The 25,401-nt window shown below is 44.5% G+C and overlaps 1 protein-coding gene across 4 annotated transcripts; it reads right to left on the bottom strand.

The window, feature by feature from the left end:
• Nucleotides 1-4,514: 4,514 nt before the first annotated feature.
• ccdc18 (coiled-coil domain containing 18) lies at nucleotides 4,515-25,012 on the bottom strand. Of its 4 annotated transcripts, none has more exons than XM_062987991.1 (28): nucleotides 24,783-25,012; nucleotides 23,376-23,559; nucleotides 22,936-23,140; nucleotides 22,689-22,844; nucleotides 22,299-22,408; nucleotides 22,081-22,209; nucleotides 21,271-21,367; nucleotides 20,769-20,890; nucleotides 20,368-20,656; nucleotides 20,133-20,220; nucleotides 19,596-19,813; nucleotides 18,998-19,108; nucleotides 18,015-18,146; nucleotides 17,797-17,931; nucleotides 17,637-17,714; nucleotides 17,326-17,442; nucleotides 17,026-17,193; nucleotides 14,942-15,084; nucleotides 14,053-14,216; nucleotides 13,751-13,964; nucleotides 11,882-11,981; nucleotides 11,345-11,461; nucleotides 11,193-11,261; nucleotides 10,221-10,361; nucleotides 9,807-9,944; nucleotides 9,125-9,304; nucleotides 5,572-5,998; nucleotides 4,515-4,675 (listed from the first exon to the last, which is right to left on the bottom strand). In XM_062987991.1, the coding sequence occupies exons 2-28, from the start codon at nucleotides 23,474-23,476 to the stop codon at nucleotides 4,659-4,661; spliced, it is 3,966 nt and encodes a 1,321-aa protein (XP_062844061.1). In that variant the 5' UTR covers nucleotides 23,477-23,559; nucleotides 24,783-25,012; the 3' UTR covers nucleotides 4,515-4,658. The 4 variants fall into 4 exon arrangements, with proteins under 4 accessions (XP_062844061.1, XP_062844063.1, XP_062844062.1 ...); XM_062987993.1 differs by having other exon boundaries at nucleotides 4,515-4,663; XM_062987992.1 differs by lacking the exon at nucleotides 24,783-25,012 and adding an exon at nucleotides 23,703-23,761.
• Between the last annotated feature and the right edge of the window lie 389 nt (nucleotides 25,013-25,401).

Genomic DNA, 25,401 nt, shown 5'->3' with positions numbered 1-25,401 from the left:
ATGGCTATGTTACAGGACCGAGATAATAAATAATTGTTAATAAATAATAATTAAGAACTGATTGGACTGGATTAGATTTGCTGCATCTGGTTAAAACGGTGCCACCCAGCAACACGTTAAGGACCTGTGAGGTCCTTTAAAGGTCTGTGAGAAGTTCTTGGGTTTTCCTTGAGGCACTCTGGCACTCCTGTTCTCTTCCTACCTCCCAAAAACAACATGAAGAAGGTGGATTGACTACTTTACACTTGTGAGAGGAACGTACTTCCGCTCTGCGTCTAGTAAAGCTGGATTGGACGGTAACAGGAGATGGATGCAAATAGGAAGGAAAGATGGTCAATGATTGGATTAGCTTTATTACATTATCATTATCAGCCTTTTACACTGCACAGTCTCAGCTCAGGGACACGCCCAGTTACTCAAGTTACTGCCTCCAGATTGCAGGAGGAACAGAGCTCCACCAAAACATAAACCTGATAGGCAGGTTGGCACAGATTGGCAGGTTGGCACAGATTACCAGCTTTATGATGTCAATGCTAAATTAAAATGAACATGTATAAAGTCAGCAATCAATTCACACATCAAAAGTATGTGGACACCTGAACATGAGCTTGTTGGACAAGCATTGATCTGAGCTTTTCCTCCATGAAGAACTTCAGTCGTGCTCCACACAGAGCTGATGTGGAAATGAAAGCGTGTTTACGCCACCGTGCTCGACTTTGCATCCATGTGGGACTTTTCCTGCTTCCTGATTCATGGTTTACAGTAAACGAATGACAGTTTGTGGTTGAATGTTTCAGACGTTTTGTGTCTCAGTTTGTATTCAGTGATATTTAGTGACTTTATTCTTGTTGTCTGCATGAATGTTTTATTGTTAGATGTTTTTAATTAAATGCACCACATAAAAATCCTAACTCATCGTGGTTGGTAATAAATCAGTGAACTGAACTGAGCTGTAAATGCTGAGTGTGGGAAAATCAGTGCACGCTCCAGCTTCTCTTCAGTTCACATCAAGCCAAGTGAAAAAACCAATGGAAAACAATGGGGTTGCCATGGCGACAGCACAGTCAGCAGCAGTGTGATACGATCGGTACACAGCGGCTGCCGAACGGCTTCATTCGTCTCAATAACTGTGATACCGCTGAACGAATCTGTAATATCACTGATTATTTAATGTGCATGTTTGATTCGGCACAGTGTTTACGCCAGATGCCCTTGCTGTTTATCAGGGCCTGGGACCTGCACTAGGGGTGCACTGATGTGTCCCCTAAACGACTTGGTTCACGTAACATCATGCACCTTCTGTATATGTGAGCCCAGCCCAGGATTCAAAACGCCACGTTAACTCACGATAATAATAATATTAATAATGAGGATGGGCCTGTGGGTGGCACAGCAGTAAACTACGCTATCCTACTTTTCCTGGGGACTAGGGTTGAACCCCCAGTGGTGCTGTCAGCCAGACGGGTATCTACATACAGACATGATGTCTGAAGTCATGTATTGACCCAGTGATTCCAGGGAAACTGGACCCACCACGACCCTGACCAGGATAAAGCTGGGTAAAACATGAAAATGAAGATAATAATAAATTACTTATAAATAAAGGGGGAGTGACCTCTGAATCTGTCAGTCAACTGAAGAAGCCGTGGCCTACCAATGTCAGTCATTGAACTGAAGAAGGCGTGGCCTATGTACATCAGTCAACTGAAGAAGGCGTGGCCTATTGATCTGTCTAGCAACAAAAGAAGGCGTGGCCTATCAATGTCAGTCAACTGAAGAAGGCGTGGCCGATCTGTCAGTCAACTGAAGGTAGTGGCTTATGGTGCTAACAAGCTCTTGCATAGTCTCATTAAAGTTTTGCATGTTCTCCCTGTGTCTGCATGGTTTCCTAAGGGTACTCCTGGTTTGATCCTCGTCCCTGCTACCATTCTTTTAGGATTTCTGCATGTTCTGCGTGTATGTCTGCTTGAGCTTCCTCTGGGTGCTCTGGCTGCCTCCCACCTTGCAAAAACGTGCAGAAGGTGGAGTGAGTACAAACACGTGTTGCCAGACGACCGGTGCTCTCGGCTCACGACGGAACCGGCGCTACACAATTCGCAACAAGAAACGTGGTGTGACTGACAGATAAAGGCCTGCAGAAGCGAGACTGGAGAACTTCAGATAAGAGCTTCAGCTTCCTTTTATAGCCACCAGTAAGCAAATGCGACGCGCAGAACACGGTCGGAGGGAGATAACCCGGTCGGCTGGTGTAGATACCACACGCAGCATCGATAGACAGGAATAGTAAAAACTTTATTTGAATTGCAAAGCTGCATGTGATGATCAGCAATGACAACACTGAAAATTATTTATCCAGCAAACAAGAGCGCAGTGAGCGAAACATACAGCAAACAAATAAGGTCAAGTTCCTCATTTGCTTCTGCGCCTCGCAGTGTTAGCGTGCCAACCTGAAAGACCACTTCCCTTTAAACAGCCTGTAAGGGCACCATATGAGCTGCACCGCAAACCATATGGCACACGACTCGAGGGTATTTTCCGTCAGCTCATAACTGGGTGACGAACATTTCAAATCGGGTGCAAGATGTGCTGCGTGTGCACCGGTTTGCAAACAGAGCTGGTTATACCACCAAGTACAGGGGTACATTTATTTTTACATCATGTTTTACACACTTTGGTTACATTCATGACAGGACAGGTAAATACTGCTTACACAAGATCATCAGCTCAAGTTTTTAATGTCAAACACACTCATGAACAATTTTGCATTTCCAATTCACCTCACTTACACTTCTTTGTACTGTGGGAGGAAACACACAGGGAGAACATGCAAACTCCACACAGCAGGGACCCGGATACACGATTACAGAAACGGTCCAAGCATTAAGGGTCTGTCCACACATCCTCCTAAAAGCTGATCACATGTCAAGGCTTTCACCAGCAACACAAAAACATAAGTGTTTTATGTAAACTGCATTATTAGGCACTCAATTTGTTTTATTTATTTTGACTCTTCATCCTGGTTGAAGTGACGATGGGTCCGGCGCCAGCCACAAAACCCTGGACACAAGAAGGGAACGCACTCTGAACAGGGTGACTTGATTGTGCATCTGAGCACAAAGCAAGCTCTATAGAGACGTGAAGTCCTGACCTAAGTTCCACTCAACATGTCCGAGATGAACCGGAACATCGACTGATCATCAGCGCCCAGCCATACAAATGCTGAGATGTTTTGACTGGGTACAAATTCCCATACACAGATGTACTTGGAAGCCTTCTCAGAAGAGTCGCTGTTGTTCTAGTTGAAGAGATTACATAGACCTACAGTAATACACTATATTAATACCCTTTATTTTTGCTCATTGCCAGGTGTCCAAATACTTTTGGCCATATTAAAAGGACATAAATTACAGAGCACCTGTACCTGCTTGGTGAGCTTATGAAGTGCAAAACCACCTGCTGTTTAATATTCAACCAGTCGCCTGCAACGGTGCAGCGTGTTTACACATGCACTAAAGTACACTCAGCGACTCGCAGCGCTAACAGTCTTAAGCTCACAAAGTCCATGTGCATGCATAAACACTAATTAAAGAGCTGAAACGTGGCACTTCACTATCATTTCCGCATCATGCAGGATCGAATGCACTGAAAGCGCAGTCAGTGACAGGAGCAGAGGCGAGGGGAGACCCCTCGGGTTTATTTCGTGATTTTAAATTACATTTTTAACACCGGCCAAGAATCGGAAGACGCTTTTAGCAGACGCTTTTCATCCAAAGTGATTTACAGTTGTGACCATATACTTTGCAAGCAATTGAGGGTTAAGGGCCTTGCTCAAGGGCCCAACAGTGGCAACCTGGCAGATGTGAAGCTTGAACCAGGCAGCAACCTTTAGATTACTAGCCCTTTACCTTAACCACTTAGCTACTACTGCCCACATCAAAATCAAACCCTGTAATCCAAAAACCAGCAGAAGCAGGTTTGTCTTGAATTAAGACTGTTCAGTCAAGCAAGCCTTAGATCACCATAGTACAAACTCTGCAGCAATAATTAATAATTAAAATTAGGACACGTTTTAGGAATCGTGCAGCGGTTTAATACACTAAACAGCAGTGCTATCAACCTGGCCAGGTATTCAACAAGCACTATTGTGCCCGTTTGTGCCTGAATGAGGGATATCGACAGGTTCTCCGATTGCTGTTGTAGAAATGCGACCTTTGCTGTCGGGTCGAGGCGCCTGCATAAGCGAATGGCGGGGAGATGATTCACGGTGTTTAGTGGGACTCTCGGAGTGGAAAATGAAATAAAATTTGCATAATGTGAACATTAATTAATTTAAGCTCTTTTTTTTTTTACTCATGGTGTGAAATGATGCACACTGAACAATAAACAAGGAACAACAGTTACAAATACTATAAAAAGAAATAAGTTTATTATCAAAATATTTACATTGATTTAAAACCAACATTAAAACGCTGATTTGACAAAAACACAGATATAAAAATCGACATAAAAGAAACTTCAAGTGAGCAGGATTGTCTTTAATGCATAAATAACTCCATGATGAGCCTTCGTCGTCTGACTGTACGGCTTCACACACACACACTTCACGTCCACGTTTCCAAAACGCTTCTGAGAAATCCGCTTTAATGCTTCATCCATCTTCACTCTGGAGGAGAAACTAAAGAAAGTCAGAATAAAATCAGATTGCTAAGAACTGTATGAAGGTTCAGTCACTCAGAATTTACCCAGAATTTCATTTTCCAAAAAAAGGGGGTGACATTTCAGAGTGTAAATCTGTTCAACTTTGACCTGCGGGAGTCCCGAACCTCCCTCGGTCAGGGTCAGGGCCAGCAGCAGTGAAAAAGAGACAGCTGGGGAACTAGATATGACCACATTTACAATTTTCAGCATTTAGCAGATGCTTTTATCCAAAGGGACTTACAGTACTCTGGCACTGTCTCAGCAATTGAGGGTTAAGGAACTTGCTTAAGGGCCCAACAGTGACAACCTGGCAGTGGTGGGGTTTGAACCAGCAACCTTTTGATTACTAGTCTAGGCTACAACCACCCTAGGTTGCCAGATGAAGGGATAAATGCACAGATTAGAACGTTCACAATGATGGTATGTGGTTTAGGATGCTTGGGTGGTGCATCTTCAGCGATGCTATCGACCAGTCGGGCGTCTACATACAGACATGATTGGCTGATGCCTGAGGGGGAGGACCCGCAATGGATTCTAGAGACACTGGACGAAGAAAAAATGTGGTAAATCATGAATATGAAACTAAATTATGTGGTTTGGAACACAGCCCGACTTTCACTAGTCTGTTTGATGAGTTTGGTGTGAAGGAACTCCAGTGGCCTTGCATTGGGATGCACTGGGATGCCGACTGTAAGCCAGGCTTGCTTATCCAACACAAGTGATTTTACGAATGCTTTTTGACTAAGACAAATTCCCACAGACACACTGCAAAATCTTTCATATGTCACTATCCAATGATCTCCAGAATTCAAACTCACAAAGAGCTTTAAGTACCGTCCACATTCACACTCCAGCGTGCTCTCGCGTACTTGCCTGTGTGCGAGTGCTGCTCCTGCAGGGCCAGAGTCTGGTTAACGAACCTCAGCATGCCGGACAGAGAGTCCAGCTCTGGTTCCTGGGGTTCCTCTCCATCCAGCATGTACGTCAGGGGATTAAACGTCATCTCTGAGGTACAGGATTGATCAGGGTGGCTCAGACCCTGCCAGCCGCTGCATGGAGAACTTGGAGGCTTCAGTGCCGCCCTCACGCTGGCCTTCAGACTCTCGGGAAGCTCCAGAGACGTATCCGAGGAGGCTTCCGTCCAGGATGTAGAGCCGGCGAGAGGGAGGGAGTCCTTGAGAGGAGGAGAGAGATCAGGAAAAGTGCCGGAGTCGCGGTGCAGTGAGGCGCTACGGCGCTCAGAGGCTCGCTCTCTCTCCAGGCTGGAGACCTTGGCTTGGAGACGAGTGATCTCCGATTCCTGAAGGGACGAAACGAGGATGCAGTTATGTGATCAGAAAATCTGATAAACGCATCAGACGCAGAGCAAACTGTAACAGGGCGGGTCGTGCATCGATACTGAGGCGACAGGTGTAGCCCCGCACCTCCAAGAATTGAAAATGAACCCAATTTGCAGGATCCCGAGCCAAGGTAGAGCAATACTGCGGCAACGGAGGAAGTGGATAAAAAAAAGGGATCGAACAGAGATGAAATCTGGTTGGCACAATATGGCAAACTGCTCAGAGTGCCCATGTCAACCAAGTTCTCAGAAGAAGAGGAAAGAAAGAAAACCCAGAATAAGCCAGGGAAGAAAATGCACAATCATGGGGCCTGATTCAGAAAAAAATCCATGGCGGTTCCCTCGTGGTGGTTGAAAGATGCCAGGCTCTACCCGCTTAGATACCAGCTGGCACTAGTGTTCCAAAAGAAAGCAGGTTGCCAACAGAGAAGCCGGCAACTTCTTAGTGAATTAACACTCAACGAGGTGCAAGTGACTGTCAGTTAAAAGAAACCCGAAATGTCAATGATCTGAGCCTCCGTGCCCCCTTTGCCAGCCATATTTGGCAAGGCAGGAGGACCCAATTCTGTAATCAAGCCCCCAGTCATTCCACGCAGAAGGTATACACTTATAATACTGTGGTACTGTACACAAACACTTTTCTGGTGTAGAATGACTAAAATATGAGTAGTTTGAGTATTCAAATAATATATTCAATTGCAATTCTATTTTAATTTGTAATATTTACTCCACTAACATCTGAAAATGTGACTAAATCTAAACAAAACTTGAATTTGTATTTTAATTCTCATACTATTATGTTTTTTTTTTAATTAGCATACTCAATGAGGAACTAAAAAGTCTTGTTACGCAGTACTCCTGTGTGATAAACGTCTGTTTGCTCAGTATTTAACCTCATAACTTGAGTAAACACACATTCACAGCTGTTAATCACCACACCTCCCTGACAGACAGCTGAATATATTGCTTTCATTGTGGTTTTGAATTAAAAAAAGAACATGAAGCCGACTCCCAAGTCACCCAGGTGAACAAACAGGGCCTTCCCTAATAAAACCGCGTTTCACATTCCTGTGTCAGGAGCACTAAAGACGGGTGACTAACGCTTAATTAGACCCCGCGCGGCAGGTAAAACAGGATCTGTAAACGACGGGCGTGACCTCGAGAAGCTTTAAACAAAGATCTGTTCGATTTTAATTTGTGCAACTGAGCCTGAAACAGAGGCACGGGCACTCCTGGTCCCGGTGATTTCAACGGAGACCAACGGAAAGCAAACACTCCCATGCTCGGGGTGTAATAACCCGATAAGAGACGGTACGAGGAAGTAAATCTCACTCTGTACACCTGTTCTTTATTCCCTTGGTTCAGAGGAGGCCTGGATTAATCTGACTGTTTTCCTTTATGTCTGAATTGCATTACTGGTGGGAGGCGCTCGAGTGCTGCAGCGGTCTGTTACTGTAGCCCACTACTGCTGAGATCCGGGTTTGAATCTCGGGGGTGCTATCGGTCGGTCGTCTACACACTGTTTAAGCGACCCAGGCAACACAAACAATGCATCTTACTCTCTCTGCTCTGTACAATCTGGTCCCACTGTGGTTTACAAGATGCAACATAAAGGGGGGAACGTGTACAAGTTCATTTAATTATTATTATTTTTATTATTTTTATCTGCAAACCATGACTGGCTATGTCTGTGGGTGGGATGGTGCCTGAAGCCCTGCATTGGATGAGCGTCCTGTCCAGGGTATTCCAGCCTTGAGCCCACTGTTTTCTGATGGAATCGGGTCCACTGCAACCCTGACCAGGATAAAACGGCCGATTACGAATGCTCTAATAACTACATTTATGATTAATTTTAATTTTATTTCATTTTAAAGTCAGGCACTGATGCCGGACGAGAAGGTCTGGCTAACAATCGACATTCTGATTCATCCCAAAGGTGTTTATTAATAGGGTGGATGGGGTCAGGAGTCTGGGGTTCGTTTTGTGTATTAGGGCAGTGGTCCCCAACCACCGGGCCGTGGGTCATTTATTACTGGACCACACAGCAAGAATAAATAATTAGAGATCGCTACATCAGCAATGAAAACACTACTTTTTTTACGGGTGTTATTGTTTCTAATCCCCACTACGTAGGGAGCAGCGTCTCATTGCAGCGAAAAAAAGCTCATTTGTGAGTAGTACAGTTATTCTATTTTAAATCCTCCCTCCCCCGCCGGTCTGTGAAATTATATCTTCTATGAAACCGGTCCGTGGTGCAAAAAAGGTACCGCTGTATTAGAGTAAGTCATGCATCTGCGATTTGCGATGGGTGTGGCATAATCACCTGACCTACGTTTGGCTATGTAGCCTGTTAATTATTTCCAAGGCTGTATTTAGAGGTTATTTCCTTCTTCTTTATAAAATCGACCCAACAAAATATGTCATTAGACCACAGATGCAAAAGTATTAATCTGGTCTTCGCTCGGTTTGAACTCCTGGGTTGTCGATTGTTTCCTGTTTGGCTTTGCATAGCATGAATAACCACGCGCGTTCACATCATCTCTGAAACATCAGCACCAGTCATTGTCTACTGACTCAGCTCAGCTTTTCGCATCCTCAGCATACTCAGTATCAAATTACAAATATCGATCTGTCTGCTGGTTTCCAGTAAATTTCCCTGGTCATTCTGAGTCCTGTCTGGGAAAAAGGCCAAAAAGCTGATGTGTGCAGCTGACGGAGCCTCACACTCCACTGATGGTTGCAGCTTCAGACCACAATTTTAAGCCGTTCATCTAAAAATGTAGTTGTTGTCAGAATGCGAGGACACTAATCAGTGCCTCCTAAATACCAGTCCTAAGTCTGGATAAATAGGAAGGGTTGTTTCAGAATGTAAAAACTGGGCCATATCGAACATGCAGATGAATGATCTGCTCTGGCGCCCCCTAAAGTCGAGCAGCTGCAATAAATCATTCACACACACATGCTTAAAAGACTCGTGGTTAAAGATAAATAAAAAAAAAAGCACTTATTTCTTTATAAAGCGAATAAAACAAAGAGCCGAGTGGAAGGTATGAATGATGGTTGTATATAAATGGAAGTGATCCTAACCTTAATGAGCAGACCCTCGTTGGCGTGCTGCAGAAGCTGCTGGACGGAGCGGAGCTGAGCTCGGAGGTCGTTGGCGTCGGCTCTGGCCTCCTCGAGCTGCTCCTGGGTGTCGCGCAGGCTGGTGGAAATCTGATCCGATACCTTCAACAGCTGTCCTCGAGTCTGCTGAAGGGCCGAGAGCTTCGGAACGGAAACAGAGAAGGATGTACAAAATATTTTCAGCATTTTAAAAAGTTTAGGGATGAACAGTCAGTAAGAATCGGGGATACAAGCTTGTAGAGTCCTAATAAATTCTAACACAAGTGTGAAGTTTAAATTTAAAGAGTAAATTAAATAAAAATTGTGTCTAATTGACGTCAGTCTGAAAACAGGCTGGAGCTAACTAAGGTGGCTCTACAGTACGTTTAAAGGTGGAGCGGGCAGATATGTAATTTAGATTATTAGATAATTAGTACATGGCTGTAAAATAAAAGGTAAATAAATAATAAAAATACACCCTGTAAAACATATGTAATATATATATTATGTATCCTAAGGACACACACCTCCAGACCTGCCCTCCTTTAATATCTTACACTTTTTCTTTTTATATTTTTAGACCTTAACCACAAATGTCGTTGGATTTTATATACAATCTATATATATTTATTCACTCATCCATCACATGCTACTGTGTATGAACCTCTCTGTGATGTTCTTCTCTTTGCTCCTCCAGTTCCTGCTGTAGTGCCGGGACGGTGGTCTGGAGCTGAGACTCGGCCTGCGACCACCGCTTCTGAAGAACGCCCAGCTGTTCCATCAACTGCTGCACCTCGACGTCCTAAACACACACACACACACAGTCCTGATGAGCACGACCACCTATGTGCCTGTCAGTACCAGTTTAGTGAAAGAGGTGTGGCCTACATCATATGGCCAAAAGTATGTGGACACCTTTATATCAATAACAGCATCCACTCTTTTGGAAGGGCTTTTCACAAGATTTTGGAGGGTGTTTGTGGGAACTTGTGCACCTCACAAAAAGAGCATTCGTGAGGTCAGGTAATGATGTTCTGAGGTTTTAACACGTGCACCCATCACTGAAACTGAGCCTTACCTTCTGTCTCTCCAGCTGTGTGACTGTATCCAGCTGCTGGCTCAGAGCTTCAGAGCGAGCGCGTGCATCCTGCAGTTCCTGGATGCTCGTCTGCAGCTGCTCACGACACGCGCGCAGCTGCTGCCCATAATCCAGCGCGCTCTGATAAACAACACACACACACACACACACACACGCATGCATGCCAGTGGGCATCAATAATACATGCAAAATATAATTGAGTTAAAATTCTAGCTCAGTAAGAGCACATTCACACCGAGAGGGTGCTTTTAGACACCAGGTTACCACAAGCAACTGGCTTGTAATGCTTAAGTATTATTTCCCATTTTCATGAACTGAATTGTCCCGGTCAGGGTCACGGTGGGAAACACTGGACACCAATCCATCTCAGGGCTACGGCAACCGAGAGCATCACTGAGAGCCATTTAACAGCAGGAATTATAGCAGTAATTTTGGCTTTAATACCGGAAAGGTTTTCTGAGGTGAATAATTAATTACACCAGTCAGGACCTGTTGATAAGTCGACAGGTTCGGTTGCCACACCCACCAAATTGAAAGTATTTCTTGATCATTGGTAAATGTGTGAAACGCTAATGACAGTGTTGTTCACCTGACATGTTCTACACTGTCCTCTACTGAATGTTCTGAGCATTTAATTTCCTTCAGGATCGATTCTGTCAGTCACCACCCATCCGACACCCAGCTTTCACATAACACGCCGCACCGGGCTGCTTCACAGTAAACAAGCTCTTTTATTTTACCTTCGCTGCTTAACAGCATATTTTGGAGAATTACATACACACACACACACCCATGCACACACCCACATATCTTGCCAGGTCGGTAACACCGCTGACACCTTGAAGGCTTATACACCCACCTTTAGAATGATTTTAACCACTTAACCAAATTGGATTCCGATTCTGCTACCCAGAAATGTAAAGCACGTTGCTCAACCATTCCACAGCTCACCTGTTCTAGCACCTCCTTTCCCTGAAGCTGAGATCGGACTAAATCCAGCCTCTCGGTGAGGAACGCCACCTAAAAAGGGAAGCACGAAGTCTTATTAACTCTTCTCACTTCAGTGCGGACATGATTAAATAATACGTTTCCGAAGCTGGCACCTTTTCTTCCCTCTCTTTAAGCTTCCTCTCTGTCTTCTGTAGAACCTCCTGCAGATGTTCCACCTTCTTCTCCATCTCCAGCTTATGCTCCTTAATGGCCGTATCCAGCTGACCAAGCTGATGGCATAACACAAAACATTTGTCCCTTTTCTCCCAATCTAGTCGTATCTGATTACCTAGCAGCTCACCTACTGCAGCACCGAACCTGACAGAGGAGGGATGTACATAACGTACAGAGAGTCACGCACTGCTCTCCATTATTCACTGTCTCTGTGCAGTACCTCGCCCAGCCAACAGAGGTCGCAATTGCAGCACTAATGAGGAATCCCTTCAATCTCCCTCCTGTCTTATGGTGTCATATATACCAGGGTTAAATCGGCCGTTCAGGCGTCTACACAGACATGATTGACTACATATCGCCAAACAGCCCAGCCACTGGAAGGTGCACTTGTCAGTGATGGTCCCAACACGCATAATGTGATGTGTGTGTGTGTGTGTGTGTGTGTGTGTGTGTGTGTGTGTGTGTGTATTAGGTACCAGTTGCGCTCTCTGTTGCAGCTCTCCCTGTCTCTCTTTTAGTGCAGTATCCATGTCTAAGACCTCGTGATTCCTCTCCTCCAACTCTCGCTGGCTCTCCCTGTACACACACACACACATATAAATAAATAAATAAATAAATAAAAGCCGTCACATTCTGATTCAAAAATAGTTTATTTTCATGCAAATAATACTGTGATTTCGCTTTTTTGCAACTCATATACAGCATAATAATATGTAATATATATTCATAGTTTCTAAAATAAATGGGCGCTGCATTTCAAATGCTACACAGACAAGATTGGTGTGTGAGGGGCAGATGCAGAGGTCGTGAGTGTAACTGGGGACTCAAATTGTAAAAGTGTGTGTGTGTGTGTCTCCTCATTTCATTGAAATAGTCCAAATAAACTTAAAAGCGACCTGTATATGATTTTTAATTCATAAGTTTATTGAGGGTTTTTCATTTGGGTCAAAAATATGCAGACGGTAACTTGGATGATTATTTTGTTTAGAGTAGAAATGGGTGACTTGGGCTCCTAATTCCACACCAGTGATTGTGACTGACTAGAAGTGGTGACTTTTTTGTGCCCATATAAATAGGACCAGTTTGGCTGCACTCATTAGAAAGTAAATGGAACACTCGACTCATTCGGCACCTTATGATGAGAGGAAATTTGTCCTAATGGTCAGATGAATTAGCGGCTGATGGAACACAGATGACACTGCCCACGGTTAAGCGAGCTTTACACCACCAAGAAGCCCCAAACAAACCTCACACAAGCTTTATGATGCTGATTTTGGCACAAGGGCTTCCAGGCTCATCAGTGTGGATGCTTTAGTGTTGAGTTTTACCCATCATTATTTTTCATAAGCCAAGCAAAAATAATTAGCAAAATTGATATGAGTGAGGATGTGGGAAGGATTAGAAATTTACATTCATGATTCATCCTTTAACTGCAGGAATCAGTCAGAGTCCGCCAGGTTTAACAGCATCTTATAGCATGTTAATAGCATGTTAATAGCATGTTTTGTACCAGAAGCTTCATTCAACAAGTGCTTCAGAGACCATAAGAGACCACAGAGCAATGTACACTCCATGGACAAAAGTATTGGGACACCTCTTCTAACTGATAACAGGTGTGATAAATTAATTACATAATAAAATAAAGTAAATAATTGACTGAATAATAAAAATGATTGGCTGTGTGTCTGTAGGGTGTGGGACGATGGCTGAAACAGGGCTCCTCATCGCTGAGGTGTGGTGTAAAGGTCTGCTCTGCTTGGTGATGCATTTAATGGGGTTCCTGTTGTGACATTTTCACAGTGTAATAAACCCCCACCGGAACTGAACTGTCAATGTGAACCTGATGTTTATTCTTATTTTTATTCTGATTCCTCTTTACTTTTATTGTACAGTGTTCTTGGTCGTCTTGAAAGGTGCTTTTCAAATACAAAAAAATATTATTATTATTATATTACGAGGCTCGTGCTGGTACAATACCACACACCCATTCCAATACGTTAAGCCATCGGGCGCTTCTATTTACCAGGCAGTGTCAGATGTCTTATCCGACATACCGTATTGTTCCAGTCACAATGAAATGACACCTTATCCAGCCTTGCCTCTCAGTCACGGATAAGTGTGTCTGTAGAACGCTCCAGGCCGGTGGAGCACAGTGGAGGACGGAGTACGGAGACGACGCTAAGCTGCTAAAATCTTTGCACCATTTTGTTCAAATAAAAAATGTCACCAGAGCTCCAAACGCGTGAACCGGAGACAGACGTCATCTTCTCATTACGAGACGATCAAAAGTGGTGGATGACATTCTCATCCACCAATAAGGGTCCAGCAGGGCTGAGAAGCCTCACCTGAGCTCTACGGTCAGCTGGTGGATGGTGGCCTGGCGCTGATCGGCGGTGAGCTGGGTTCTCTGCAGCACGTCCCTCAGCTCCTCCAGGTGCCCGCGGGTATCGGCCAGCTCCCCGCGCACCGTGTTCAGCTGCTCCTCCATCAAATGAGCCCTCTGCAGGGAGTTCCGTCTGTCCACCTCGGTCCGGTGCAGCTTCTCCTCCAGGTCGAGGACTGATGTGAAAGAAGGAACGAGTTAAAAATAAAAGAACGCACTTCATCGTGAAATGATCGTTGATCCGTCCATGTGGAAGTGCCGTACCCATTTCACTTTTCTTCTCCAGCAGCCCTTTGGTCTCCTGGAGCGTCTCCTCCATCTGACAGAGCTGCGTAGCTTTAGCGTTGCTGTCCCTCCTGAGCCTCAGCAGCTCCTTCTCCATCTCGCTCAGCTCCTCTCGACACGCGCTCATCTCCGAGCTCAGCGTCCTGAGAAAACGAACGTCCTGGAGAATCAAACTTCCTCGGAATTTCAAGCAAATGTACGAAATGCGAGGAGCGCTGTATTTATAGAACGGGAGACGATGTCCTGACTTAGTCATAAGACTCGCTAGGACACCCTGAGGACACAAACACATCAGCAGGGGATGTTTGGCAACCCGGCATTTAAAAATAGCCGGGCACAATTCAGGCACAACGCTACACAGAGATGCATTGTGGGAAGGGGGGGGGGGGGGGGGGGATCACAAGATCAGTGGTGTACATTTATTTTTAATTCTTTTATTCACCTGCATGATGTGGGTTCACACGGGGATCAGTATCGCGTACAGAGTCACGCACTGCTCTTAATTATTCACTGTTAATGATCTTGAGCCAACTGCCAGCCAGCCAAGCACCCACACAGACACACGACTGGCTGTGTCTGAGGGTGGAAGGGCTGAAGGAATTCCTCGTCACGGCTGCAATTGCGGCCTCTGCTGGCTGGTCAGAGCCGCCTGCACTGAGACTACGTCTGCATAATGATCTGGAGCTCAGTGCACTGTAACACCTCTGAGAGAACTGAATCCAATGGTAAGCCTACTACTAATACGTGGATTTTAAATATTTAGGGTCTTTTTAAGTTTGGGATGTTGTTCAGCTTGTCCTTTATTGCTTATATAAGTATATTAGTCAGTAAAAACACATCCTATGTTCTTCATCAATTCGAGACCCACCGTATAGAAGCAGAGAGTTCGGCAGCGTGCTTCTCCTTGTTTTGCACCTCCTCTTTGGTTTCCTCCACCTCCTTGTCTTTCTTCCTCAGCTGCTGTAATGAGGAGGCGCGCTCTTTCTCCAGCTCTCGCTCCAGACGAGAAACCTACAGAACAGTAACAGAGTCGTATTAGCTTAACAGATGTAACTTGTGCCCACAAGACCAATATTAACCAAAAATGCATTAATTTTTAGAGTTCCCAGGGCAAGCAGACGTGCAAACTGCGTTAATAATTCAATCAAGTGTACAGTTGGATTAGATCAGTGTTCACTTGGCTGTCAAATTTGACTCATTATTAGTGTCAAGTTTAATTTTTTACGCCATGCAACGTGTTACAAAAGTATTGGGACACACCTAATTTCTGAATTCATGCGTTTCAGCCAAAACTATTGCTAAAAGGTGTAATAATCAGTTAAATAAAGGAGAAGTTTAATGATGGCCCTGTCATGTTCCAGCACGACTGTATCCCACAAAGCAAGCTCTACATATACACCGATCAGCCATAACATTAAAACCACCTCCTTGTTTCTACACTCACTGTCCATGTTATCAGCTCCACTTACCAAATAGAAGCACTTTGTAGTTCTACAATTACTGACTGTAGTCCATCTGTTTCTCGTCATGCTTTGTTACCCCCTTTCATGCTGTTCTTTAGGACCCCCACAGGACCACCACAGAGCAGGTATTATTTAGGTGGTGGATGATTCTCAGCACTGCAGTGACACTGACATGGTGGTGGTGTGTTAGTGTGTGTTGTGCTGGTATGAGTGGATCAGACACAGCAGCGCTGCTGGAGTTTTTTTTATTTATTTATTTATTTTTTATTTTTTATTTAGCGCGTCCAATTTCATCCCATCTACCATCCTCTCATTAGTGCGGATTCCTGCTCCTGATTGGGGCTGACGAGGCCGTTCCACGCCTCCTCCGAAACGTGCACAGCCAATCGACCGTCTTATCACCCACACTTGACGAGTGTAGCGTGGCAGAGTACTGTGCACGGAGGATCACACACTCCGCCGCACCCCCTCCCGTCTCCATACAGGCGCCACCGACCAGCCAGCAGAGGGCGCGACCGCTCCGTTCCCGAGAGAGCATCCCCTACGGTCTCAAGTCCCGCCCCCCACCCGGACAACAGGCCAATCGTTGTCCATAGCCGCCCAGCCTCGACCGTGAAGGCAGAGCTGGATTCGAAACGACGCTCCTTCGAAATCCAGCCCTGGTTGCAGCGCGTGTCTTTTTACCGCTGCGCCACCTGAGCGGCTCTGCTGGAGTTTTTCAATACCGTGTCCACTCACTGTCCACTCTATTAGACACTCCTACCTAGTTGGTCCACCTTCATCTATTGCTGCTGTTTGAGTCGGTCATCTTCTAGACCTTCATCGGTGGTCACAGGATGCTGCCCACGGGGCGCTGTCGGCTGGATGTTTTTGGTTGGTGGACTATTCTCAGTCCAGCAGTGACAGTGAGGTGTTTAAAAACTCCAGCAGCACTGCTGTGTCTGATCCACTTATACCAGCACAACACACACTAACACACCACCACCATGTCAGTGTCACTGCAGTGCTGAGAACGATCCACCACCTAAATAATACCTGCTCTGTGGGGGTCCTGACCATTGAAGAACAGCATGAAAGCAGGCTAACAAAGAATGCAGAAAAACAGATAGACTACAGTCAGTAATTGTAGAACTACAAAATGAACTGGAACATCACCTGAGGCCCTAACAGAAGAGCTGTTCTAGCTGAAAAGATCACATGGAGGTCACTCTATTTTAGTACTGTTTACTGTTTTCAAAATGGGATGTTCAACGAGCTCAAGGTCAAGTGGTGAAATACTTTTGACCATATAGTGTATTTCTTTAAATTGCAGAAGCATGCAGGTGCTTGGGACCTTGTTCTAAATGTGTGTGTTTAGGGATGAGGGGTGCTACCCAAATGCAAAACTACAATAAAACCCATCCTGCCTGCTGGTACATGTGCTGAATAACTTGCACCCTTACTGCACTGGAGGGCTGCGTCTCAATCCACACATGAAAACACACTGTACCTGGTTCTGAAGGTGGCTCTGGTTGTCCTCGATCTGCGCTATGTGAGTGCTGCTCTCCTGCAGCATGCTGTGCTGTCTCTGTATGGCACGCTGGAGCTGCAGGTTCTCCTCAGAGCACCTCTCACAGTCCGAAGTTCTGCTCCTTACTGCCTCCTGCAGGACTGACAGCTAAAAAACACACGCAAACCAACAGGTTAAGATTCTAAGCCACTTATCAGAAAGTTGCTGGTTCTAGTCCACCACTATTAGGCCCTTTAGCAAGGCCCTTAACCCTGAATGTTAATGTATGGTTTAGCAGACCTCAGAGTTTTTCAGCTCCAGCTGTTTCTCGTGCTGTCGCTTGGTGGTCTCGATCCGCTGCAGGCAACCATTCAGCTCCCCCTTACAGCAGGACAGTTCTGTCTCCAGATGCTTCACCTACACACAAGAGACCATCAGTACGTCCGTCTGGGGCATTAATGGCATTATTAAAACACACGCTGAATGTTCCTTTAGTCCTGTTCACCCTTTTATTATTACTATGTGCAGAATTTAACATACTGGGGGAGCTAATATGTTAGATTCAGCAAATAAATAGAAGCACACGTGCTCTTTAAATCCTTCCGATTTACCTCACGAGCAGATTCAGAGGCTTGTTCTTTTAAACCCTGCATTGCTCCTTCACCATGCTTGGCTCTCATATCCATCTCCTGTGGAGGAAATCAGAAAGGTTCAGTGATTAAATCTTGCTGGTTTGATGCAGAACGTGTGCTGTCAATAACTGGAACTGACCTGTGTGAGCTGGGCTACAGACGCCTGCAGTAAACAAGCCTGACGTTGAGATTCTTGCTTCTCTGAATGTAGACTGGACACGGTCTGCATCAGCTCGGCTACTTCGGCCCGACTCTGATCCAGAGACAACTGAAGCTATGAGGACAGGCAAAGTGAGGACCAAGCACATGAAAAATAAAGAAATAAAACAAGACGTTCGTCATTTGTAATACGCTGACCAGCTCCATTCGGTCCTCCAGTTCTCGGGATCTGTCTGTCTCGGCCATCATGAACGTCTCCATGGTCTCCTGATGTTCCTTCTGTTTCTTCTTCATTACTGACTGATAATGATGGATGCTACTGTCTTTCTCCTGCAAATAAACATAGAATAAATCAATATGCGTAACATGTATATACAGTGGAACCTTGATCTACCGGGCTAAAAAAGGGGAGCACCGGTCCGTAAAAAGGTTTTTTTCCCCAGGGGGTGCAAAACAAGGTCCACAAAAGTGCTAAACATGCACATATGATCAACAGTAACATGAACAGATGTAAATGTGTCATGTAAAACCTGTAAATAAATATTAAAATTGGTGTACTGCACTACTGGGGAGAAATTACATTTACTTGTGTGGTGGAGATGGGTTTTTTTTTTTGCCGTGATGGTATAGTGAGGACTCTGATTATTATTATTATAAGTCTGAAGCACCGCTGGTGGTTACTGGAGCAGCGCTGGTGCATAACTAAGCACTAGAACTTGCAAAAATGATGCATAAAACACTGAGAAAACCACGAGAACAAAGCGAGCCTTCCAACAAGATAAAGCTTCTCACTCATGTAGAGAGTGCGCCAAGACAGAGACATGTGCCGACTAGTGGACAATTACTGAACTACTGGTCTTTTAATCAAAAATTCATTAAATGGAGGTTCCACTGTATATAAACCATATACAAACACACTGTTGCTAATCAAAATATTATCCGACAGTACAACAAGCTAAAATGCCAAAAGAATGTGGACATCAGACCCAAACTTATATGTCTGGGTGGGCAAAATTCTTCACAATATCTTCTGGTGCTCAGGTGACGTAGCAGTAAAATACACTATCGCAATAATGCTGAGATCCAGGGTTCAAATCCCCAGCAGTGCTTTCAACCGGTTGGCGTCTACATACATACGTTGCTGTCCATGTCTGGTGTGTATGTGTGTGTGTGTGCGTTACCAGTAGTTGCTGCTCCAGTTGGCTGGTTTTGATGGCGGCTTGGGAATAAGCAGCACTTTTCTCCTGCAGCTGTTTCTCCAGCACGGCGAGCCGAGAGTTCTTCTTCTTCAGCTGCACACAAACATAACAGCCAAAATAAGACATTAATGAGGATGTCGCTGTGACAGTGCGCTCTCAATGCTGGTCCCAAGCCCAGATAAAATACGGAGGGTTGCATTAGGAAGGGAAAGCCAGAATTATCTGCTGCGGCACATGTAAACCATGCACATTAACGCAGCTGACATGCCCTTTGCAAGCATAACAGCCATATATAGATTTTTGGATGGACTGTGTCTGTGGACATTTGTGTCCATTCAGGAGGCGAAGGCCTCACCATCAGTCCCGATTCATCCCTTAGTAGTTGAATGAAGTTGAGGTCAGGGCTCTGAGCAGGCCACTGTATTCCCTCCACATCAAACTTATCAAAGCATGCGCTTTGTGCACGGGGCCTTCCCTAACCTGTTCCCATAAAGATGGATTTTTTTTATATACATGATTGTACACACAGCACCAGGTACACAGGTAAATGATTTATTATTAATTAAAGAGAACGTGGCACCTCTTTCTCCAGCGTGGTGGCTTGAGTAGCTTTATCCAGCAGCTGATTGTGAAGCTGTTGGTAGTGAGAGGCTCTCTGTGTGATGGTGGTCTGGAGAGACGAGATCTCGTCTTGAGCTCTGGTCAGTCTCTCCTGGAGGTTCTGGGCAGCACTCGCCTGTCTCGCTTTCTCTTTCTCTACGCTCTGCAGCGCCGCCAGCAGTTTCTGATAACGCTCGGCTAATGGGAACAGGAACAGTCCGATTATCAAAAATATTAAATATTAAAGGGTTAAAATGTCAGACAGCAGCGTCCAGTGATCAGAAAGTGTCCACTGATAAAAGACTGGAGGAGGATGAACACATATTGTGTCTCTAACTGTCCACCTACAAGCAGTGCTAACAGTGTGTGTGTGTGTGTGTGTTCCTTATAAAGCAGGCAGTATGTCTAAACAGTGTTTAAAGATCCCAACAACACTCCTGCACCTGTTACACTTCTAACGGAGCAGTACAAACAGTCACTCTTAACACATTATGTGCGTTTATGGTTATTTATTGACCTGGGTTGAGTTGAAGATGCTCTGTGGCGGCGGAGAAAGCCGGCGGAGGTAAGAGACACGGATTTATACACAGCGCTCCGTCCCGATTCTAAAAAACACAGACAGAAAACGTGCGTCAGTACGTCCTTCGTTGTCCAACTTCAGTGGGCTGCAAGTCCCACAGACAAAATAGTGAATTATTAGCGCCCCCTAGAGGAACAGAGCTTCTCGTCAGCTGTGGGCTGACTCCACAGACCTCTCTGAGATGTAACCGGTCGAGCAGGCTCTCCAGACTGGCCAGTTCTGCTCTGCTCTGCTCGATCTCCCTGTGAGCCTGAGCCAGCCTCTGCTCCTGACAGGCGCCGAGGAGCCGCAGGTCCTCCCTCTCCCTCCTCAGCTCCGCGTTCTCCTGCAGCTGCGTCTCCTTTCTCTCCAGCTCCCTCTGCAGCTGGCCCAGCTCCTCGGCGGCTCTCTGAATCCGGCCCTGCAACTCCAGACGCTCGACAGAGAGAGACTGGGAGTGTTCTCGAGCCTCCTTCAGCTCTCTACAGAGGAACAGGAGGGCAGGAGAGAGAAAAGAATTGACTTTAAGGCACTGCGGAAGCAGAGAAAGACGCCAGAGCAGCTGGATGTTAAAGGCCAGGTGAGGATCATAACCTGAGGCGATCGGTCGTCCTCTCTCGCTCTCTCTCCAGCTCTGAGCATCTTTTCTCCAGTTCTTCTCTTTGACGGTCACACTCGATCAAACTGGATTTCAATTTGCCCTCGTTCTCCATTACCTGCAACCCATAGAACGACACACAGCAATCGTGGGAGAATTTAAGTTAAGTTAATACATAATCAATCACTACTCAGAACATGTAGATATGCTTAGGGCATGATCGCCAGCAGTCATATTCCAATATTCCAAATATACTGCTACGATGGAATGTTAGTGAAACGTGGTGTACGTGACAAGAGGTGTGTCAATTACATCGTATGACCTTTAAAACCCAGTTTTACAGTCAAGTCAGGGTGGAAGAGGACGGAGCCTTGCCCAAACCGAGACAGAGCCTTAACAGAGAGCCCAAACCGTTGCCACAAAGTTGGAAGGGTGTCCACATACTTTCGTCCACCGTGAATATCTAATAAAATGCGTGCAGTTTGTGCCTGGTTTTACCTTCTTTAATTTCTCAGCCACGTCGGCTTTGTAGTCTTTGAAAGCCGCTGTGAGTTTCTCTGCATTTAGAAGAGCCTGGTTCCTCTGCTGCTCCATTCTACAGAAAAAAAAAACAGTGATGTGAGAATAACGTCGTCTCGGGCCCGGTTCGGAAAGAATTAGGTCCTCAGGGTGACCTCTGCCCCTTGATTTAAAAAGAAGAGTGTTCCCAGTTTGATATACATCATCATATCCACCCTATAATATGATGTATTTGCCATACAGAAGAAAAAATGTATTATATTCATGGTTTAAAACTTCAATAATGTAAGAAAATAATCAGTGTGTGACCAATTTACTTTCTTGAAACGGGGAACTGTCTGCACGGCAGTTTGTATTTTTATGTATACGTGATATGTTATACAGCCAAACGCATGTGGGCACACCTAATAATGACCACACCCGTTGCCAAGAGATGTATTCAATCAAATCGACGCCTTTAACCTTGAGAAAAGCCATTTTCTGCTTTAGCATAAGTGACCCTGTGCACAACGTCCATAAAGACCTGGCTTTTGAAAGGCTTCTGAAAGGCTTGACCCCAAACCCAATAAATCTTTGGGATTAATTGGAACCGTCTCATCCAGCTTTGTGCTGGACCTTAACCCATTAACTGCCAAATTGTTTCTGTTGGAACACGTGACCGTCCTGTTTTTCTTAGTGACTGACAGATGGCGTTATCAGACGGGTTAAAGTATATGATCCCCAAATGGGTTAAAATAACACAACTGAGATTCGAACTCAGCGATGGTGGGACAGCTTAACATTCATCACCGTTTCCATTGTCGAGTTCTATCGGTCAAGTCCGATTTCACTTCATCCAGCTCCTCTCTGAGCTCCTCCACCAGTCTGTTACTATGTCCCACAGTCTGCTCGCTCGCTGCACGCCGTAGCTCAGCGTCCCTACAAAAAAAACACACACACAAGAGTCTTAAATCCAAAAGCTCCGAAAACCAGTACAGAATAATAACACAGAATTAAAACTTACTTACCGAAGAGCCTTGACTTGAACCTCCAGTTGTGCCTCCAGGTCTAGAATCTGCTCTTTCATCAGTGAAACGCTGGAGGTCTTCGCTCCTATAGAGGAACCTAGCACGCACAACTGCACAACACATTTATGGCGTATGTTAAAAATGGATTCTTAAAATTTCAGCTCTGCTATTAGCCTGCAGGGCACCTACACAGATTCATGATTGGTTATGTGGCTGTGGGTGGAAAGTTAACCAATCAAGACGCCTGTGCGGGCAATAGATGAGATTTAAACCCGGGTATCAGTGAAGGTGGGTTAGTGAAATGAAATAGACCGCTGCCCCACACTGTCCACAGTTCAGTTCTTTACTAATGTAAAATCATTTATTTATGGATTACTAGCAGTGCCGTACCTTGGACCTGGAACCGGGCAGTTCGAGCTGTGCAGCCTCCAGATCGCTGACGAGCTGCCTGTTCTCCAGCACCAGAGAGGAGTTCTCCTGCCGAACAGACGCGAGCTTCCTCCTGAGCTGAGCCGCCTCGTTCTCCATGTCCTCGGCCGAACGAGGCTGCAGGGAAGCACAGTGAGACGACAGAGTCAGACGACTGTTCAGAATCGTAATGTCTGTAAAATACCGGACAAAAACCTCTCACACTCACTCTGTAATCAGCACTGTGTGCACGTGAACATGTTCTCCGTGGGTTCTCTCGCGGTTTCGGAGTGCTGGTTCTCTCCACGCTTCCTGGATGTGATCGAGATCGTGCAGCATCAGGTCTCTGAAGGTCCTCTAATGTGAGGTGGCTTGGAAAACCATCTGATCCACTTCCGTCTTTGTGCTCAGCAACGATTTCACTTTCTGACTGACTGTCAAAGGGAGAGAAATAAAATCCCAGCTTAAATGAGATCAAAAGAGCAGGGAAACTTCAAGAATATAAGCTACATGGCCAAAAATACATGGACAGACACTTGCAAACCTGCTTTAAACCTTAATTCCATTGTTTGTACATGTTTGGGTTCTAAAGTCTGGCTGACCTACATTAGTAGCAGGATGAAAACGTATTCAGTGTCATTTAAACTTCATGTAATTTAAGTCTCGTACCTCAACTGCTCTCCCAAAGCCTGCAAATTCCTCTCAGTTATCCGTAACTGGTTCCTCAGAGAGACCACATCGTCCACCAGCAGCCTGTCTGCAGTAGACATGGATGACTCTCACAACCAGGAACAAGCATGACCAGTTAAACTAATCAATCCTGGAACTGACTCCACACACCGCTGCTTTATATCTGCACACAGATACACAAACTTGATGCATTACAATCTGTTTTATGTTTATTATGTCTAAAATAATCTACAAATAAGCTGCAAGCATGATAATCTATTTTAACAACTCACACAATTCTACTGCAACTTATCACTTTACTCTTACCTGCATTTATTTGTTTACACAATGGTAGAAGTCATTTAGTGATATAAATGTCATGGGTCCTGGTTTAAATCTCCCCTCAAGCACTGTCTTTAAGGGGCTTGATAGTTTGATAGGTGCAGGGACATTTTTCCATAGATAGACAGACAGATATACAGACAGACACAAGGAAAGGAAAGGAAAGGAAAGGAAAGGAAAGGAAAGGCAAGGCAGGGAAAAGGGAAAAGGGAAAAGGGAAAAGGGAAAGGGAAAGGGAAAGGAAGGGAAGGGAAGGGAAGGGAAGGAAGGAAAGAAAGAAAGAAAGAAAGAAAGAAAGAAAGAAAGAAAGAAAGAAAGACAGAAAGACAGAAAGAAAGAAAGAAAGAAAGACAGAAAGACAGAAAGAAAGAAAGAAAGAAAGAAAGAAAGAAAGAAAGAAAGAAAGAAAGATAGATAGATAGATAGATAGATAGATAGATAGATAGATAGATAGATAGATAGATAGATAGATAGACAGACAGGTAGAGAGATAGATAGACAGACAGAGAGACAGACAGACAGACAGACAGATAGATAGATAGATAGATAGATAGACAGACAGACAGATATACAGACAGATATACAGACAGATAGATAGATAGATAGATAGATAGATAGATAGATAGATAGACAGACAGACAGATATACAGACAGATATACAGACAGATATACAGACAGATATACAGACAGATATACAGACAGACAAACACTTAGAGAGATACTTACAGTAGAAAGACAGAGACTTTAGATAGATAGACACAGACAGATACTATAGATAGACAGATACTTTAGATAGACAGGTAGACAGACAGATACACAGACAGACAGACACTTAGAGATACTTACAGTAGAAAGAGACAGATACTTTAGATAGACAGACAGACAGACAGACAGATGGACATTTTTGCATGCAAAGTTCTATTATAATGCTATCCAAATTGATTTAAAAAAAAGCTTGCACAGCAGATTCAGTATCATTTCATCATGTTTATTCGCTTACTTATTTAAAACTGATCAAAAATGATAAAGCTTATCTGTGCGGAACACTGTGAGCGTGTATCCTACCTGCACATCCAACAGGTTGTCAAGCAACGGCGGGTTAGCTTAGCATAGTCGCCTCACACCTTCTTTTATTTACTCTAACATGTTCATACTTGTAACATATTAATGCGATATTAACTCACTGCAAAGTTGTAGAACTAATAAACTGTAACAATAACGCGTGACTTGATTTGAAATGAAAATAATTTAATAAACTCTACTTGTAGCGACTGACTGAAGTTCTAGCATCCAAACACAACCCGACGCACCATAGTCTTCACTGATTGGTTGACTAGAAACAACAGAACGGTGATTGGTTAACACAGAGGCGCGAACGTTGGCGCTTTGAGAATTAAACGACATCTGTGTTATCCAATCACAAAATAGATTTTGATTATTAATGTACTAATTAGCCAATCCAAGAGCAGAAGGCGGGAGTTACGAAAAACGGGTGTGGAATGAGAATGAGATTTACACACCTATTTTGAGGTTGTTCGTTTAACTTGTATTAAATGCTATTATTTATTGTAATTAATGACTAAAATGAATTATAAAACATTGTAAACCAAATAATAAATCTTTAATTGTAAGTAAATATCGATCTAAAGTGAGAGGAAACATGTTTTAACCACTATTTTCATGT

This window comes from Trichomycterus rosablanca, chromosome 25 (assembly GCF_030014385.1).
Source record: "Trichomycterus rosablanca isolate fTriRos1 chromosome 25, fTriRos1.hap1, whole genome shotgun sequence".
Classification (NCBI taxonomy): Eukaryota; Metazoa; Chordata; class Actinopteri; order Siluriformes; family Trichomycteridae; genus Trichomycterus; species Trichomycterus rosablanca.
The sequence above is the reverse complement of the archived record's forward strand: the minus strand, read 5'-3'. Positions and strand labels throughout refer to the sequence as shown.

What these genes read in the sequence shown, in the direction of transcription:
- ccdc18 (XM_062987991.1), bottom strand. Translation starts at nt 23,476, where the DNA reads ATGTCTACTGCAGACAGGCTGCTGGTGGACGATGTGGTCTCTCTGAGG. An exon ending in TGGAGGACCGAATGGAGCTG is followed by an intron (nt 17,932 to 18,014) that starts GTCAGCGTATTA and finishes CTGTCCTCATAG; the next exon opens with CTTCAGTTGTCTCTGGATCA. An exon ending in CCTCTGAATCTGCTCGTGAG is followed by an intron (nt 17,443 to 17,636) that starts GTAAATCGGAAG and finishes TCTTGTGTGTAG; the next exon opens with GTGAAGCATCTGGAGACAGA.